The 17,304-nt window shown below is 38.5% G+C and overlaps 1 protein-coding gene across 11 annotated transcripts in view; it reads left to right on the forward strand.

Annotated features, from left to right (window-relative positions):
* The first annotated feature begins 1,749 nt into the window (after positions 1-1,749).
* Positions 1,750-17,304, forward strand: part of DPY19L3 (dpy-19 like C-mannosyltransferase 3) — a 39,681-nt gene continuing 24,126 nt past the window's right edge. For 5 of the 11 annotated variants that reach the window (XR_007506629.1, XR_007506628.1, XR_007506627.1 and 2 more), the window contains exons 1-7: positions 2,315-3,664; positions 5,171-5,304; positions 12,765-12,855; positions 13,712-13,833; positions 14,033-14,178; positions 15,870-15,993; positions 16,808-16,942. Coding sequence is in view for 8 of the 11 variants with exons in the window: in XM_049804673.1 (XP_049660630.1) it covers positions 3,562-3,664; positions 5,171-5,304; positions 12,765-12,855; positions 13,712-13,833; positions 14,033-14,178; positions 15,870-15,993; positions 16,808-16,942 (855 nt within the window). In the remaining 3 variants the exon portion in view is untranslated. Of the gene's footprint in view, positions 1,921-2,314; positions 3,665-5,170; positions 5,305-12,764; positions 12,873-13,711; positions 13,834-14,032; positions 14,179-15,869; positions 15,994-16,807; positions 16,943-17,304 lie in introns of those variants that run through there. The other 6 variants (XM_049804670.1, XM_049804671.1, XM_049804672.1 and 3 more) reach the window with 6 other exon arrangements.

Below are 17,304 nucleotides of genomic sequence, written 5' to 3' on the forward strand. Positions count from 1 at the left end.
CAAATGTACTGAACATGCGTAACTACCCGATTTCTAAAGCTCTTAAATGATTACGTTCTGCAACTTTTTGTTCTGTGTAGATTTCACTTTGCATTGGCCTCTTTACAGGCAGTAGATAAACAGAATTTCCACTGTAGGAAACATCTTCCACAGCATTGCCTTTCTTAGAAATTTAAGTACATTATCTGACTTCCTTTACACGCAAACACACACATGCTCAAGCTATTTTTTTCCTCTATTTACACTGTAAAATCACTTGTGATCTCTGTACAGTATGTTCATTTTAACAAACACCTGACATGTATGATGTGGCAGTGATGCTATGAGTGATAAAAATGAGATAAATCTAATGCCCGTTGTAAAGCCCGTAATTCTTCAGTTTTCATATTCTAAGCATTTCCCACAAATATACCACCTTGCCTTTTTGCTCAAAAAGATGAGTATGGCTAGTCTGTTTGTTGTAAGTTGACTTATAGTAGAAATTTTTAACTATTTGGAGAGCTTAATCAGAGGAAGGAAGAAAAAAATCATTGTTCTAAAAAATACTTCTGAAGCATACTAAGTGTGTGAAGACAGATACTGAAAAACTTCCTGAATTCTAATGTCAACGGCTTCAAAGCTCGAATTACCAGGATGATTACTAGTTACACAGTTTGCCTGGCATCCCTGAGCATGTTTTGCTATGAATTTCATGCCTCTTTTTGCTTCAAAATACTGACTTTGCCAATGAACCACAGCTGTGTAATGAAAAATAAAATAAAAAAAAAACAACTGAACTATTGCCGGACTGTAAAATGGTGATGGAAAATCAACTGAATATTGAAAAAGCAAACTCTATCCCTGCCTGTTCCGCTGAATTTGTACGGATTATGTATTATTGGGAAATCCGCTTTCCGTGATAGGATCTGGGAGACGGCACATTGGTAAAGGCTTCATAGGGAAACTTTTTTTCTACAATAACTATCTTTAAAGACACTGCAAACAAAATTTACAATAAAGAATTTACTCTTAAGTGTAGGTTGTACCTCTCAAGTAGAATAAAGTCCGTTATCTTTCTGCTACAGCGATAAAGGTCTTTTCTCCCTTGCATGTCTATGCTGCGGTTGATCAAGAAATACAATGGCACTTACAAGGAACGGCATACAAAATGCACCTCTCCCGTACAGGATTCCAATTTAAATTAAAGTCACTTCACGTAAAGCTGGAACTACATGTGTGTGGAAAAGAAACACTAAGAATGAATTCTACGTCACTGTTTCAGAAAAAAGAATCCTCCACGCCTGTGTAAGGCCGCCGGGACCGCACCTCCCGCCCGGCGGACGGCAGGCCGCTGCCGGGAGGGGGGGGGGGAGCACATCCCGCTCTGCGGGCCCCCCAACCGCCCAGCATCACCCCCGCCCGCCTGGCCGGCTGGATTTTCACGGCCCGCCGCAAGCCCGCCTTTCGAAATGTAAACCCCTTAAAGCCCCTTCTGGGCGGGGAGGGCCGGGTTTGAGACCGGGGCGCTTTCGCCTGCCGACAACCTCGTCCCCGCCGCTACTTTTGTTTTCTCGGCAGAGGCCCCGCCGAGCCCCAGGGAGGGAGGTGCCGCCCCGCGCCCCGCCGCAGGGCGCGGACAGGCCGCCCCACCCGCAGCCCGGCCCCGCTCCTCAGCCCGCCCCCTCCCCAAAGCCGGCAGCTCCTCCCCACGCCGGCCTCCCCCGACCGCCGGCGGCGGCGGCTGACCTGCCCACCGCCGCGCCCCTGCCCGCGGCCGAGCACCGGCGCCCCGGCTGCCGCAGCCCCTCCGCTCTGCCTGGCGGGGGCGAACAAAAGGCGCCGCGGCCGCGGCCACCCCTTCCCCTCCTCTCGGCGGGCAGCGCCGGTAGGAGAAACCGCCGCCCCGCTGCAGCTAACCCGCGGCCCTCGGAGCGCCGGCAGGTATCGGCTCCGCCGGGGGAAGGGGGGGGGGGGGGGGGATGCGGAGGGGAAAGCGGAGGAGACGGAGCGGACGGCGGAGCCGCCGCCAAGCAGGCCGCGCCGGGCCGCGCAGGCCGCGGCGAAGCGCGCCTTCAGCAGCGGAAAGGCGGCGCTGTGTGGAGCTGCCCGCGCCCCGCGGGGCCCGCCCCGGCCGCCGGGGGAGCCGCGGCCCCAGGCCCGGCCTTCCTGCCTCCCCGCCTCCCCTTCCCGCCCTTGCCCAGCCCCGGGGGCCGCTTCCCTCTCCCCGACGGCCCGCGGCGGCTCGGGCGCGCTCGTCCTCGGCCGCCCTCTGGCCTGTCCGTCGCGCTGCCCCGCCGCCACCGACGGCCTCCCTCCTCCCCCCCCTCCCCCGCCGCCCCGGGCTGCTCGTCGTGCCCCCCCTCCCAGGCCCGGCCTGCAGCCGCAGAGCCTGCCGCCGCCCCAGGCCTCGCCTGGCCTCACCTCAGGCAGCTGTGGGGACGGAGGCGGGACGTTCCCCTCCCGGCGCCCTGTCGAGGCTCTCCCCGCGTGTGCCGGCAAAAAGCGTTCCCTTGGGCATGAGGCGTCGAGGAAAGCTGGCCGAGACTGGCAGCGCAAAGAAATAGCACGGTTACGATGACCATCTTGCCTGTATTAATTCATTGTCAGGTTTTCCACAAACCAGCTATTTAAGAACGACTCGGATACATGCTCGCATGGTCCCTCCGTGTGTTTTCCCGGGCGTGCGGGAAGGAGACGAAGCTAATCCACTGCAAAGGCTTTACAACAACGGAGTTGTGCGGTTGAGATGTATTTCTTGGAGCGTTACCATTACCAGTCCGTTACACCAGTGGTAACGCAAATATCAGTGTTTGCGCTCTGGGAATGGTAGCAGATTTTTGCATTCAGGATGGGACGTCGTTGATTTTCAAATGTAGAATGGCAGCTTGAAGCAGTTTTATGTATGGACCATGCTCACAGAGCAGAGAGCACCTGGGAATTGATGGGGAGGACTAGCTGCTCTTTTTGTCTTTTTTGTAATGTTCTCAAATTTTATGGTACTTTAATAGTATAAAGCATCAAGGGTTTTTTTAATGTTGTCTCTCTAATCTTTTATAGCACATGTTCTCTGGCATCATTTTTGCATCTTACAGCCCCCTTTTTCGGGTTTTTCTGAAAGCCAAGATTTAAACAACTGGCTTTCTATTTTAGGTGCCCGACTAAAATACCCTCCCTAAAAGGACTCATTTTTCTTTGAAGGGCTTACACTTTTTGCAAAGAAGGGCACCCTGGTGTGCATTTTGAGTCAAGGGCCAAAGGTGTTGGCAGTCAATGAATCTTTCTGAAAACCTGGACAACAGTATGTAGAATTGTGAACTTAAGCTTTACAAATTTAAGATAATCTTTTGTATACTTTCATTTGCACTCTGAGTTGTAACAGTTTAAAAAAATCTTGCATTTTTGTAAGATACACTAACAACAGTATAGCTCTGTAAGTCAAAGTCTCTGAGGGCAGTAAAATATGGTTCTGTTTTCAGATATTTCATACAGTATTCAGTGAATGTTTGGATAGGAAGATGCATTGCTTGTATGTGTCCATTTAGGAGTCAGACTGAAGAATAATGAATTAAAGTGACAGACATCATGACAACCATAAGACAGAGAAGGGTCGGAAAAGGCACGGAAGCGGATGATGATCAGCCTTCAGAGGAGAAGAATTTGAAGCCTGATGGGAAAATTCTGTCTGGTGGGTAAATGGAAAGTATTGTAACATTATGGCTTTTTAGTAGTGTGTAGCTTTTGGTATCTATCCTAAGCACAGGTTAGAACTAGGTATGTACCAAATACATTTTCATACTTGAATATCTGTCACCAAAATTAATTGGATGAGTCAGAGGGCTTGCAGATTACTGCGTGTCAGTCTCATCTTTATTTTAAAATCCTAACTTAAATTCTTGAGAAAATTTTTTTTTTTTCAATTTAGTATCAGTGACACACTATCACATTTCATATAGTTATCTTAGGTTCTTGAATGAATCCCAGTTCAAATCATTAGTAACTTAAAAGGATTTCAAGACCTCTGATGACTTGTAGTTAAATATAAGCATATTGCACATGAAATCTGAATTTAACTGCAAACCCTTGCTTTTTTGACTATAGGGCAGACTTGCTAAGTAAATTTAAAAGAGAGACATTAAGTATCTTAATTCAAGGATCTGTTTAAGTAATGAAATACTGACATTTTTGTTTGGAATTATCCCTTTAGAGTTGGCAAAGTTTGTTGGGTTTGGGTTTTTTTAATTAACTTATTTTAAGGGATGTTTTGATCTAAATTCCAAATGTTTCTATATGTGCAATTCGGGTAGATGAAAGGAAAGTTACATTGTTGTTTCTGCACAAGTACACTTAGGCTAAATACAAAATGTGAAAGTGATCATAGTTCTCATCCAGCCCAGCCCTCAGTTCCATTGAATTGTGTATTTGGTACCCATTATGCAGATGATGCATACAGGATGAAATAGCCATTCCAAAGATACAATTCCAGATCACTAAGATTCATATTAAGCCCTATATCAACATTAAAAAAACCACCAAAACCTTTAAAAAGCCAGGAATATAAGAGTATGATAAATCAATTGAGCCACCTAGAAACGCAACCTTTCTTTCCCATCATTCCATCTATAATCTTACTCTAATGTCAACAGGAGGTCATCTGCAATTCAAAGCATGACACCGTTATCCAAGGCTGCTTTGGCTGCTGTTCAGTCTCTTTGTGGGTATTTAGTGAGACTTCTGAACCTTCAGTGTTGTTTTTTACAACTGCTAAGTAAATCCCCCAAAACCAGGAAGCAGTTTTAAGATGTTAGGAGATTTTTATTTCTTACTTTGTAATCTGTCATCCTGTATTGCCTTAATTAAAAAAGGTGCCCTGGAGGGTATTCCAGTTTAGATTTACAAATCAGATATGGTATTTATCTAGATTTGTGTATGATCATGGTGTTCTTAAAATATAACTACATTTTACCAATTAAGGCACACCTTATTTCACTTTGCATGTAAATAAAAATACTCTGAGTTTGCTATGTTAGAAAATGAAGAACACATCTCCATAAAGACCTCATGAAACCATTTGTCCTGTTACCTACAGAATATAAACTGTAGTGGGGCAGGCAATGTATAAATGAGTTTCCAAAATTCCTTTAAGTTGAATTAGGTGTTTCACAATTACAGAGTGAAATATTTGTCTTCTAAGGTCATACAGGTGGAAAGCTGTGGAATATACTCTCAATAACTGTTGGTGGAATTGTTGCCATCTCTCTTGGACTTCTTACTTCTGTTTATGTTGCTACACTGCATGAAAATGACCTGTGGTTTTCCAATATTAAGGTAACAGTATTTTTCATAGTTTCATCAGTGCTTTCATAGAGCATTAATATGAGTGTTAGTCGAAATTTCATTTATTTATGTATTTGTCTTGTAACTTGCTCAAAAAAATTGAATATTTCATTTTTTAACATTTAATTTTAAAAAACCTGTGCTTCCCTTCCCACCGCTTTTTAAATACATGATCATTTCTATAAATAACTTTCCCCAATTTTTCTCTAAAAGCATTGCTACACGGCTCTTGCTTGAGTTGTAGCTATGGTTCTTCCAATCATTGATCATTATCTAGAATAGAATTTCAACAATCTACTATATGTTGCTCTATAAGCATCTTTCTTTTATCCAAAACCAAACAAAAACCAGTTAAACAATATGCAAAATCTTGGCATACAGTTTGTTAATTGTATTTATACTGTGATCTTGTAATACAGTTTAGGCACAGTCTCTTACTATTCAATACTAATTTTATATAATGTTATCCTAAATGTGCAAACCTCAAAACATATTTCAGACATTCACCAATGTAAAACCAACCTCTATACTGTAGGAGAATTTTCATTCCTAAGATCCAGGACTGACTAGTTTTTTCCTAGAATTATTGCATGGGAAAATAATGCAGCTGTATGCATATCTAAATTTAACCAGAGAAAAGAAACAGGTGAGTCATTTTCCTTCTAGATGCCTAAGATTCACTCTGTTAGGTCTTTGTGTTACGTTATTCAAGAGCACGTATATTTAATTGGAATACTTACATTGCTACACGTTCTTTCTGGTACTATGCAGTTTTTCTGTCCCAGAAACATTTACGTACCTGTAATAAAAACAGGTGGCACTAAGTGAAACAATTGCTGTTGTATTATACATATAATACTGTTTTGTACTCACTGTCATCTGCCTTTGAATATATGGATAGATCGTATATATATTGAAGGTACACCTTAAGTTTGCCTTTTCTTTCCGAAAGCAAGCGTTGATTAATTCCACGGGTATTGTATATTTCAAAGTACAAACAGGCATGGACGTGTGGCAACGTATGAACATAACAATACAGCATTTTTATTCTGATGAACTGATAGAGAAGGACACAAAGCTCACTGAGAGAAGCAAGTCTGTAGTTGCAATTAAGTTGCCCCCCAATGAATGAAATGCTCATCTTACTTGATAATTATTGTTTTCATTTTAAGTACACTACAATGCCATTGGATATCAAAACTGAAATAAACCCCTCTAGATACTTCTAGTCTGGATTCTGTTCTCTGTAGCTCTCATTTCATCCTAAGAAGTTGATACGATAACTAGTAACATTGGAACATGAGCAATTTCAGCCAAATTTGATGGAAAGATTCTAAAAAGCATTAAGTTCATCTACCAGCAGGTAAAAAGAGATATTCTCTGATCTCACGTTATACCTTCTTCGGTAAGATGTTAACTCCACCAGAGAATGCATGGGGCTACAGTGCTGATTTTAAACTGAAAACAACAGGAAAAGCTTTAATGAGATTTCATATATTCTTGGAGATAAAATAACCAGTTGTAACACAGAGCCAAAAGTGATCAGGATTCATACATACTCTGACTTTTTGGAGCTATGAGTGTATACTGTTTGTGTTTTGCATGTATGCGCTCTCAACTTACATTATTTCTAAGGATATCTTCCCAAATAGAAGGCTATAGCTCTAACTTGATTGATCAGACAAATGCAATTTATTTTGTAAACACTTACGTCCCAAGCAAGATTCAAAGGTACTTTTAAAGGTTTGTTCTCAAATTGCTTATTACAGCTTGAGACCTGTCCTGGTTTCAGCTGGGGTAGTTAACTGTTTTCCTAGTAGCTGGTACAGTGCTATGTTTGGAGTTCAGTATGAGAAGAATGTTGATAACACTGATGTTTTCAGTTGTTGCTAAGTAGTGTTTAGTCTCAAGTCAAGGATTTTTCAGCTTCTCATGCCCAGCCAGTGAGAAAGCTGGAGTGGCACAGGAAGTTGGCACAGGACACAGCCAGGGCAGCTGACCCAAACTGGCCAACAGGGTATTCCATACTATGGGATGTCCCATTTAGTATAGGAACTGGGAAGTGGGGGCAGGGAATCGCTGCTTGGGGACTAGCTGGGTGTCGGTCAGCGGGTGGTGAGCAATTGCCCTGCGCATCATTTGTACGTTCCAATCCTTTTATTACTACTGTTGTCATTTTATTAGTGTTATCATTATCATTATTAGTTTCTTCTTTTCTGTTCTATTAAACCGTTCTTATCTCAACCCACGAGTTTTACTTCTTTTCCCGATTTTCTCCCCCTTCCCACTGGGGGGGAGGGAGGGGAAGGGGCAGTGGGTGAGCATCTGAGCGGTACTTAGTTGCTGGCTGGGGTTAAACCACGACAAGACCAAACTGGTAGTATCCCCTGCACTTCATTTGCAAATGCAAAGAATGTTGGCGATGAGTCAAGTCTGATCAAATTTTCTGCAATTCTCTGCCAAGTCAGAACTGACTGTGCTCTCACTTTGATTAACACAAAGCTTTTGTTAACTTAAAAAATACAGTCTAGGCTTGTTTTCCTGCCGGTACCCATATCAGAGCATCATAAGTGAGATAAGCAAGATAAGAAATCTAAACTGTATGTTTTGATACATTTTCTCTTAACTAAGCAGAGAAAGAATACATGAGAATATACGTGGGTGAGCTAAAGTTTAAAGAAAATACTGTTTTATGAGTAGTGTGTGAAGAGAAGACTGCATGTGAAGAGCCTGTGAAATTTCCTGTGAAGCTGAGATGGGAAGGCTCATCCTTACATCTATAAAACAGTATATAGACATCTCTGTGTCTATATGTATGAATGGACATTGTAGTATCTCTAGATGTATGTACATGTTTTCCAGCATTTCTGAACTGGCTAGTCTTATAATTACAGCACATACCATATACTAATAAAAGACAAGAATAAAATACACTATGGTACAATCTGAGATCCTCAAAAATTATGTTGAAAATAAATGGAAAATTTGCTTTTTTTCTAACATTGTAGTTTTCTAAAAATTTTGAAGGAGAAAGTTTTATTTTGATGCGTACCCCAGCCCTAATTCTCAGAATGGAGGACTGTAGTCTAATCCTTGGCACACAATTATTGCATGCCTTGCTTAATGAAGTGCAGAGGTTACTTAGTTTTATTTTATTTTTATTAAACATTACATAAAGAAGAAGTGGAAACAATGCTAATACACATTCAGTGTTTCATTAACCCCCATGCCTATGAAACATAGTAACTTCAGTTACTCTGAATTGGCTGTAAGCAGTGCAAATTTGGGGATTTTATGTTACTGAACTCTGACGTAAAAATTATTTAACAACATATTATCCCCCTGAACTTTTCCTTTCTTTCAATAAGTTACAGTTATTCAGATAGTAAGAATTCATACTCAAAAGGGTATGTATGGCTACTAAATTAATATAGTGAGATGTAATGGGAGGCTTGCCATTTTTTGTACATGAAGGTACCTTTCTCTTTGTACATTAGAAGGAGGTCTGCAGTGTTTATATGACACTTTTGCACTAACCTAGACCGAGGTTTTTACATATACCATTTAGGTACAAAAGGTGGAAGTTTTGTTCTGAAGACCCCATTGATATATGAACATAACGATTGCTTAGTTACAAAATTGTGCAGTTTGCCAATTGTATGCAACCCTAAAAATTAAGAGTTCATTGTGCAAAGTCATGATTCTTGACTTCTAAGTAATTGAAGTCACAACTTGCACAGACACTTGTAGTGATTACCTTTCTGTAATTTCAGTTGCAATTCGTAGAAAGCCAGTTCAGTTTTGGGTGTCTTCCAGCAATGGTTCACCCACCTAGAAAAACTGTCCTGTGGTTGTTACACTCTTCTATTTTGAATATGGCTTTCAACAGTGCATTGATTTCCGCTGCTGTATTATGTGTGAATCTTGTTCTTATTTGCTAATAAATATGCCAGCTATTGTAAATCCATGGTCACTGGAGAAAGGTGTTATACTGTTTCCTTACCAGAAAAACTGAAAATGCAGATCTCGAAGAGCAGTTTATGCTAGGAAAGAGGTACATGATTGGTATTCTTTTTTTTTTTATTCCAAGACCTCCTGAAAGAATTATGAAAAAAAGATGAGTGGAGAATACTGTGTCACGTAGTCAGAAGCTGTGTTTGTGTATGCTTCCAGCAGGGATCACAGAAGGTTATAATCACTTACCTTGACCACACAATTTTGAGGAAAAGAGTTTGAATCTCTTCTCATATGCATTAAACCAACAAAGATTTCTGTTTATAATGGTGACAGCCAAAACACATTCCTTAGCAAAAAATTATTTCTCAAGTTTTCTCAAAACTTATTACACTGCACATATAAAACAGCTGGTCTATATTCAGTAATTTTCAATAGCAGTTTAGTGACTACTCCTCAAGTATAGTATCTTTTCGGAACAGGATCTGCTATGAAAATAACAAAATGGGGGGGAGGGGGAGAATTGCATCACCTCTTCTGTCAGCTGTTGTATTGCTTGTTCAAATGCAAACTCTGAAGAAACCTTGAGTGGGAATAAGTCAAGGCCACATAGCAAATTAATACTGTAACACAAACAGGTAAACTTCAGAGCTTTCATTTGTTCATCATCGCTTCTGATTAAGTATTCAGACTACTGTTACTGAATTTTCCTTTAGTAAAATTGCTGCTTGCAAGAAGTCAGGAATAAAAATATCAAATTTTAAATTTTTCAGACATGCAGGATAAGAATCCTGGGATTCCTTCTCTGAAGTGCTTATATTCTTCCTTTTTACATTTTGAATATAAAGAAAGATGAAAAAAGGTGGGGAAATGGGTAGCCAGCTAATTAGAACTCTACAAAGTGAATGCATAAGCTGTAAAAAGAAGGGCAATCCAATATTTTGGTGGTATTTTTGCAAAGAAGTAGTTACGGGTACTTTTACTCCAGATCAAAAGTCTGATCTGAGTAGGAACCACGCCATTCTAAAAGATGGGCATGAGGTTAACCAGCAAAGAGACCGTGCACAACTAATAAATATGTTTGCTGAAGGCATGATTCGCCCAGGAACACTGATAGCAGCTGTGTATTGAGTTTCCATTTGTATGGTTGAGACTATTTTCAAATCTTTCTGATCTTAAATTGAACAACTAAAAATTATTTTCCATTACACGAATTGTGCTTTAGCTTTGTCAAAAAAGAAGAGTAATTGGAACTTTGCTTATGCTCTTTATAGAAAAACTCAACTCAGACTTTGCTTGCTCAGTATTCTGAATGACTTGGTTAAGGAGTTTGAGGAAACCTGTTTTTTGCACTGCCCTTGAGAGGAAAAGTCCTTTGTATTTTGTTTTGAATGCTTAATATTGTTAGGATACAATTGCATAAATTGAAATCATATGCAACTGTATGTATCTTGGAGGATAGTGTTCTTTTTTTTGTCTCCTTGGAACAGTGGTAACTTCTTTGTTAAACACTCACAAATTTAATATCCAGAAAGATAAACATGTGCTTTTATAATGCTTACCCATAAGTCTGTATGTTTTTATTGACATGGAATGCTAGGAAAACTATAAACTGCTGTAGAACTGGAAAAGTATTGTGAGTGAATAAAACAGATGTTATCTTAGCATGAAACAGATGTAAAACTCACTAGTGTTTGTCTCATAAAGTATAGCATTTGGTTGAATACAGCTGGTGCCAGGATTACAAATTAATCATGTTTGAATGCATTTTTGCTGATTAGATCCCCCTCTGTGACTACTGTCTCCCCCTTAATAAATTCCAAATGTTAGCATCCCTTCTTTTTTCTTTTTTTTTTTTTTTTTGTATGAGCCCTGAGAATCAGCCACTTTAGTATTAGAAAACTTTTCAGTAGTGATGAAATTGAAACTAGAGCTTGTTCAAAATCCAGCTTTCTCATTTTGCTAAGTGTGTGGCTTTTGGTATTTAGTGCCCATGTCAGTTTCTTCTGCTGGTATTATCATGATTTGTAGGTTGTAGAGCAGCTGGAGAGTTTAATTGTGAACTTACATTGAATCAGATGCATTTTTATGTGTTGATTTTTCTCAGACCAGAACTAATATTGGTTTAGTTTGTCAACAGTTGACTTAAATAAAACACATGTTTAGAGATAAGATTCTATACTGGGCAGTAGAGGAGGGAGGAACATGATTTTTTATCTAGCTTTATGTTAGCTCTGAAAGAGTATTGATTCTGTTCCAGCAAAAGAGATGGGACTGTATAAGAAAGATGAAAGTCTTGGGATTCTGTGCAAGGTTGCATTAACCCGAATGGCATTCATAAAAATATCAGAAAACGGTAACATTGTTATTTCAGTAATGTTCTTTTGTAAAGAAAGGTGAATTAATAAGATTATCTTTAGAAATCTCACTTAAATTTCTTAATGACTTGCTTGCATCACATACAGGAATCTCATTGGATTTTCAAATCTGGTTAGAAATGTTTTCTAATTTACTGCTTATCAGAGATATTTGCTGGGATGTTTCTATATAAACTACTAAAAAGATCACTAATAATAAAACAGTTTTGTACAAGATGCCTATTATTTCTCTTCAAATTGCTTGTTTTGTTTAAGTGTGGTTGCCCAAGGCTCTGAATTTGTTAAATTTCATTAGGTCTTCACAACTAATGAGTTAACAAAAGGAGGTGAATTCCAAAGCAAAGATCCTGTACTGAGAGCAGTTTTCTCTAGGAGAGCTTTCATATCTCACTAGACTCCATATGCTGCAATATCAGCCAGGAAAGAGGCACAGTTTGAAGTGTACCTAGTTTAAATAATTTGAACATTTTTAAATTAAAAATAATAACTTTAACTACAGCTAAACAAAGGTAAGTAATCGCCTTTCCTGTAATCTATAATTGAAGTATGAAAGTGATGAACAGCTGGCTTCCTGCAAGAAACAGCATTTAACAAGTGGGAAGCAGCATACCCTGCCAGCTGAAATCTCGGAGTAGCTGAGAGTAGCATTATGGTGCAGTCCCAAGTATAGCACACTGAATTAATTGAGCCTTAAGGTGGTAAAGCCATGGAACACTATGGGATATCTACATCTGGAAGAAAAGGTTAAATACATGGAGCAAGCATATGCAGTTTTAAAGTCCAGCTGTTGACCACTGCGCCTGTCTAAACATTGAATATCACCAAAAAAATAGTAAAAGATGAAAAATGTTTCCGAACAGCGTATCAGAATCACAAAAGGCATATATGTTTCCCCACTTCACAGAGGCATTGACACCTCAGCCATTTGCCTCTCACCCTAATTTGTCCACGTAGTTTACCTTTAGTTGAACTAAGTTGCATAGAATGCACTAACTCAAAGACTCAAGCCACTGTATAGGTCAGTTTCCCTGGTGCAGCAAGAATTTCAGTTGAAGGCAGCTTCCTATGATTGTGAAAAGCAAATGGAAAGTGAATTTACTATAGAACTTTCACTTGCAGGAAGTCGAAAGAGAAATTTCATTCAGAACAGAATGTGGACTTTATTATTCCTACTACAAACAGATGATTCAGGCTGCTTCCATCCAGCAAGGTATTGTAAACTGTAAAGTAAGTTTTACTTCATGTTGCCAGCTGACTATTTTTAATATTTTTTTCAAATATAATTGAGAACAAGGAGTACCATAACTGTGAAAGATAGTGTAACTATTGTACTGGAGACAGATTTATTCTGTTCATATGCCAGGGAGCCACTAAATTACAAACATAATAAATTTCACAGTGATACATTGGTTTCTGTGCCACACCTTCACATTCTGATGAAGGCAGTTACTTTGAGAGACAACTCTCATATCTGTTAAGGTTTCAACCTTGCTGGTTTATTCAGTATATTACTTTCATTTTTATTCTTCCCTTGTTCAATTTGAATTATGAACTATTTGTATGAAGGGGCAATTTTTTTGCTATATGCCCAGACAGTAAATGACACAATGAGCAGCTTCCAAGAAAGTCATATATGATGATGGGGTTTTCTGTGACAGTCTCATGTTTCCTAGATACTTAACTATTGCTCCCTAGCAATTTTGCTTATACTACACATTTGCCGATATTAACATCACCTGTGTTCAAAGTAGTGACAAGAATGGTTCTCAAGATCCAGTATGTACCGCAGAATCTATGCTAGGAATGTAAGTGTAAAAATAAATGTTTTATTCATTACTAAATACATAGTACTTGAATTAGCACTCTGAGCCACATTTGAAGCAGGGAAACTGAAGACCTCAGAAGGTCATGTTGATTCAGAGGTAATGTGATCTGAATCCTTGACTCCAAGCTTGCAGATTTTGATGAGACATCCTAAAATACCTTTGAAAAAGTTATTCACTGTTCAAATGAAGATGGAGGGGGAAAATGACAATCTCCTATTTCAATTTCTCTTTATCGTTAAGGTTTACATGGTTTAGTATATGACAATAAAACTGAATCTGTGAGGACAATTAACATACTTGAAAGAATGAATGTTTACCAGGAGGTGTTTCTCAGCATTCTGTATAGGATTCTTCCAATTCAGGTAGGCATTTATTTATGGCTTTAGATTGTAAGTCCATTATGAAGATTGCGCAGTGAACCATAGCTCCCCTTTTTAGTTATTTTCTAATTAGAAATATTCCTGATACCTTTTTAATTTGTAAAAGTAAAACCTAATTCATATTAAGTGTAATCTCCCCATGAGTGTTTTATGTCAACATCAGTATTCTTGTGTTTTACAGCAATACCTAGAGCCCGTTTATTTTTATATCTACACTTTGTTTGGACTTCAGGCAGTTTATGTCATTGCTCTGTATGTAACAAGCTGGCTTCTTAGTGGAACATGGCTTTCAGGGTTGTTGGCAGCTTGCTGGTATATTACAAACAGGTAAGTGAGATTAAACATTTGATCTTTCTAAAATTGTACCTCATGTCAAAGGTAAGGCATTAAACCTTCAAATGCGTGATTAATTGGACAAAAAATGAAACTATAAGGGCTTTCTCCAGATTAGCCAGAAAATGGAAAAAAAAATGTTTAAGTAATACAATATAATTAGCAAATAATCATAAATGAGCTGATATAGCAGACTAGAATTTTAAAGTTTCAAGAAGTTTGAGTAGAAAATCTTGGCTTAAATCGTTCTCTGAAAGTGGACTACATCTTTCAGATGTGTCTGGATCTACAGATGATGCACCCTGTGTTCTCCAGCCTAGGATCCCTTAGATGTTAAAGACACCTGCATATATGCCCTTCAGGTCTCTCACTGCCCCACACCCAACCTCCAGGGATTCCTTCAACAACCTAAGATCATCAGAAGTTCAGCTTCTCTGGTCCCTTATTCCTGTAGACATCTCCTGCACTAAGACTCACAGAAAAAAAGATGGTAATTGAGCTGTTATGGTGCTTTATCACTTGAAGAATTCTCAATTTGGAGAGAAAAATTGGAAGAACTGGCTTCAGGCCAGCAGTAAGCTGCTGGCATGAAGCTAAGACTCATGATATCGGCTGTTATCTGTAACTTAAGAAAATAAAAATACTGTGTCAGTTCTATCAAAACTGTTTGATGTGTTAATCAGCAGCTGTAAAGAACTTGATCTGCAAGCGTGTCCCTTACAGAATAATTAGAGGTATATAGTGGTAAAATGTTTCTTTCTCCTAAGATAAAAGGAATTAAAAAATACATGCCATGTGCAATAGTTAATGTTTATTTCATGAGGTCATCTTTTCCATGTACAGAATATTTGGAGCAGATTTGTTTTGTCCATCTTTCTAATAATTCATGGTCAATGGATGCTTGTTATCCTTTATGCAAATAGACTAAGTACATGGAATTGATTTGGATAATGACTTTCTGTCCAGCTGAAGTACATCTGAGGCTGCTGAGTATCTCCATTTTAGAAGTTTTCTTCATCCAGCTAAGCATGTCTTAGATGTGTTGCTTACTTTCCTTTTTAGCAAACATTTTCTCTACACAATAAAAAAGGACAGTATTTTTTGGTTTTGACTTTCAATTCTGGTTTTGTAAATGTCTGCACTTTGAGGAACTTTTACTAACTTCCGTAACGTGTTTATGTTAGAACATTCAAAAAATGACCAGAAGTTCCTACCCAGTTTAGTGGTATTCAAATCCAATGCACTGGGATCACAGTGAATAAAGTGATACCTATTTATTCTTACACGTGCTTTTTGTAAACCAAAAAATGAAGTAGAATTACCTGTGGTGTGAAAACTCCACATGCTCGATTTTGGGAATGGTTTTGTTTTGGGGTTGGTTTGTTCATTCTTAAATTACCCAAGCTGTGCTTCGTAAGTAAGATTTAATCCATAGTATAAGTTTTTTAACAGTATGTGAAGCTAAAGTACAACATTTGAGGTACAGAAACAGTGGATGACTTGCAGAACCTTCATAATGATGTTTTTTCAGAGCCCTGCATGTTGAAGGAACTAGAGTGTGGAGCTTCCATTTTTATCAATAAGTAGTTAAGATACCACAAAGGTGCCTGTCATTGCAACCTCTCTGTCACCAAGCTGGTGTTTTATTTGTTTTAATTTTATGAAACTCTGTTTGTTTTGTACAGAATAGATACTACAAGAGTAGAATTCACCATTCCTTTAAGAGAGAACTGGGCACTACCATTCTTTGCTGTTCAGATAGCAGCCATCACATACCTACTCAGAACTCATTTACAGCCTGTTCAAGAAGTGAGTATTTCTAATAAGTATGAAACAGTAAAATTAGTATCAGAAAACTGTCTATAAAACTTAGGACAAAATACTTAATAAGCATTTATAGCAGTGGATATATACACACAAATCACTTACAATGTTGAAAACATTAATCACATGAAGCCTCTGTTAATTTAAACGTAATTGAAATACAAAGGAATACATATGCTCAGCACGGAAAAATAAAAAGGTAAGTTCTAAAGAGTACAAGACAACAGTACTGCATATTTAAGAACATAAGAGACTAACACAAAGTGGGCAGGAGAAAAGCTTGTAAAGCACAAGGATTAAAGATTTTCTCTTGATTTCATTTGTTTTACAAATATAGAAAGTTGTCTTGATCTGCAAGAATAAAAGCAAATTGGTGATGCAGTTTCTTTGACAAACAGTTGTTAAGTCATTACTTCTCAATTTGTTCAAATACCTGCTATGTATAGCATAGTAGAACATATATTGCATGTTAATCTATGTGCTGAAACTATTTGGGATCTCACCATTTTCTTGCAAGTGGTATTACAATGATAAAATACAGGCATAAATACAAGAATGTGTAATTCTAAAAAAAAAGTTCATTATCCTCCAAGCAGTTTTTGCAGTTAGAAAACTCATATTAATGTTTTTAAAAATGGATTTAAAATAAAATGAAATTAAGGTGAGTTTTGGTTGGTTTTGTTGGCTTGGTTTTTTTTGTTTGGTTTTGGGGTTTTGTTTGTTTGTTTGTTTTTTTGGGGGTTTGTTTTTTAATGAAGCAAACTATAAAGTTAAATAAGACTTCTTTCACTCCTTTCAGAGATTGACACTTATGGCTGTATTCATAGCAACGTTTCTCTTTAGCCTGACTTGGCAATTTAATCAGTTTATGATGCTGATACAAGCATTGGCATTATTCATACTGGACTGTTTTGACATGCTTCCCACAGCAAAGGTAAGATCATGTTTGGAAATAACCAAACTTTTTTTCTTTTTTATCATAAAGCTAACAATTTTGGAGGTATTTTACTAACCAGTGGCCTGGATGCCCAAAGTAATACAGATTACACACTGTGCTGCTTTGTGCTTTTAAGTAATCACAGTGTATATACTGCAGATGTAACATGAATAATCAAAACACCACCATTTCTGATTTTTTTTCAGCTGATTTTATTTCACTTTACGAAATTCACTTCGATTGTTTAATTTTTGTCTAGTTTTGTTTAGACACAGGTATGTTTTGACACTGTTAAGGGATTGCTTTTAAACACCATCATAACAGTTGATCTAATACTACAGCTTAAGCATGTCCTCTGG

This window comes from Accipiter gentilis, chromosome 7, assembly GCF_929443795.1.
Source record: "Accipiter gentilis chromosome 7, bAccGen1.1, whole genome shotgun sequence".
Lineage (NCBI taxonomy): Eukaryota > Metazoa > Chordata > Aves > Accipitriformes > Accipitridae > Astur > Astur gentilis.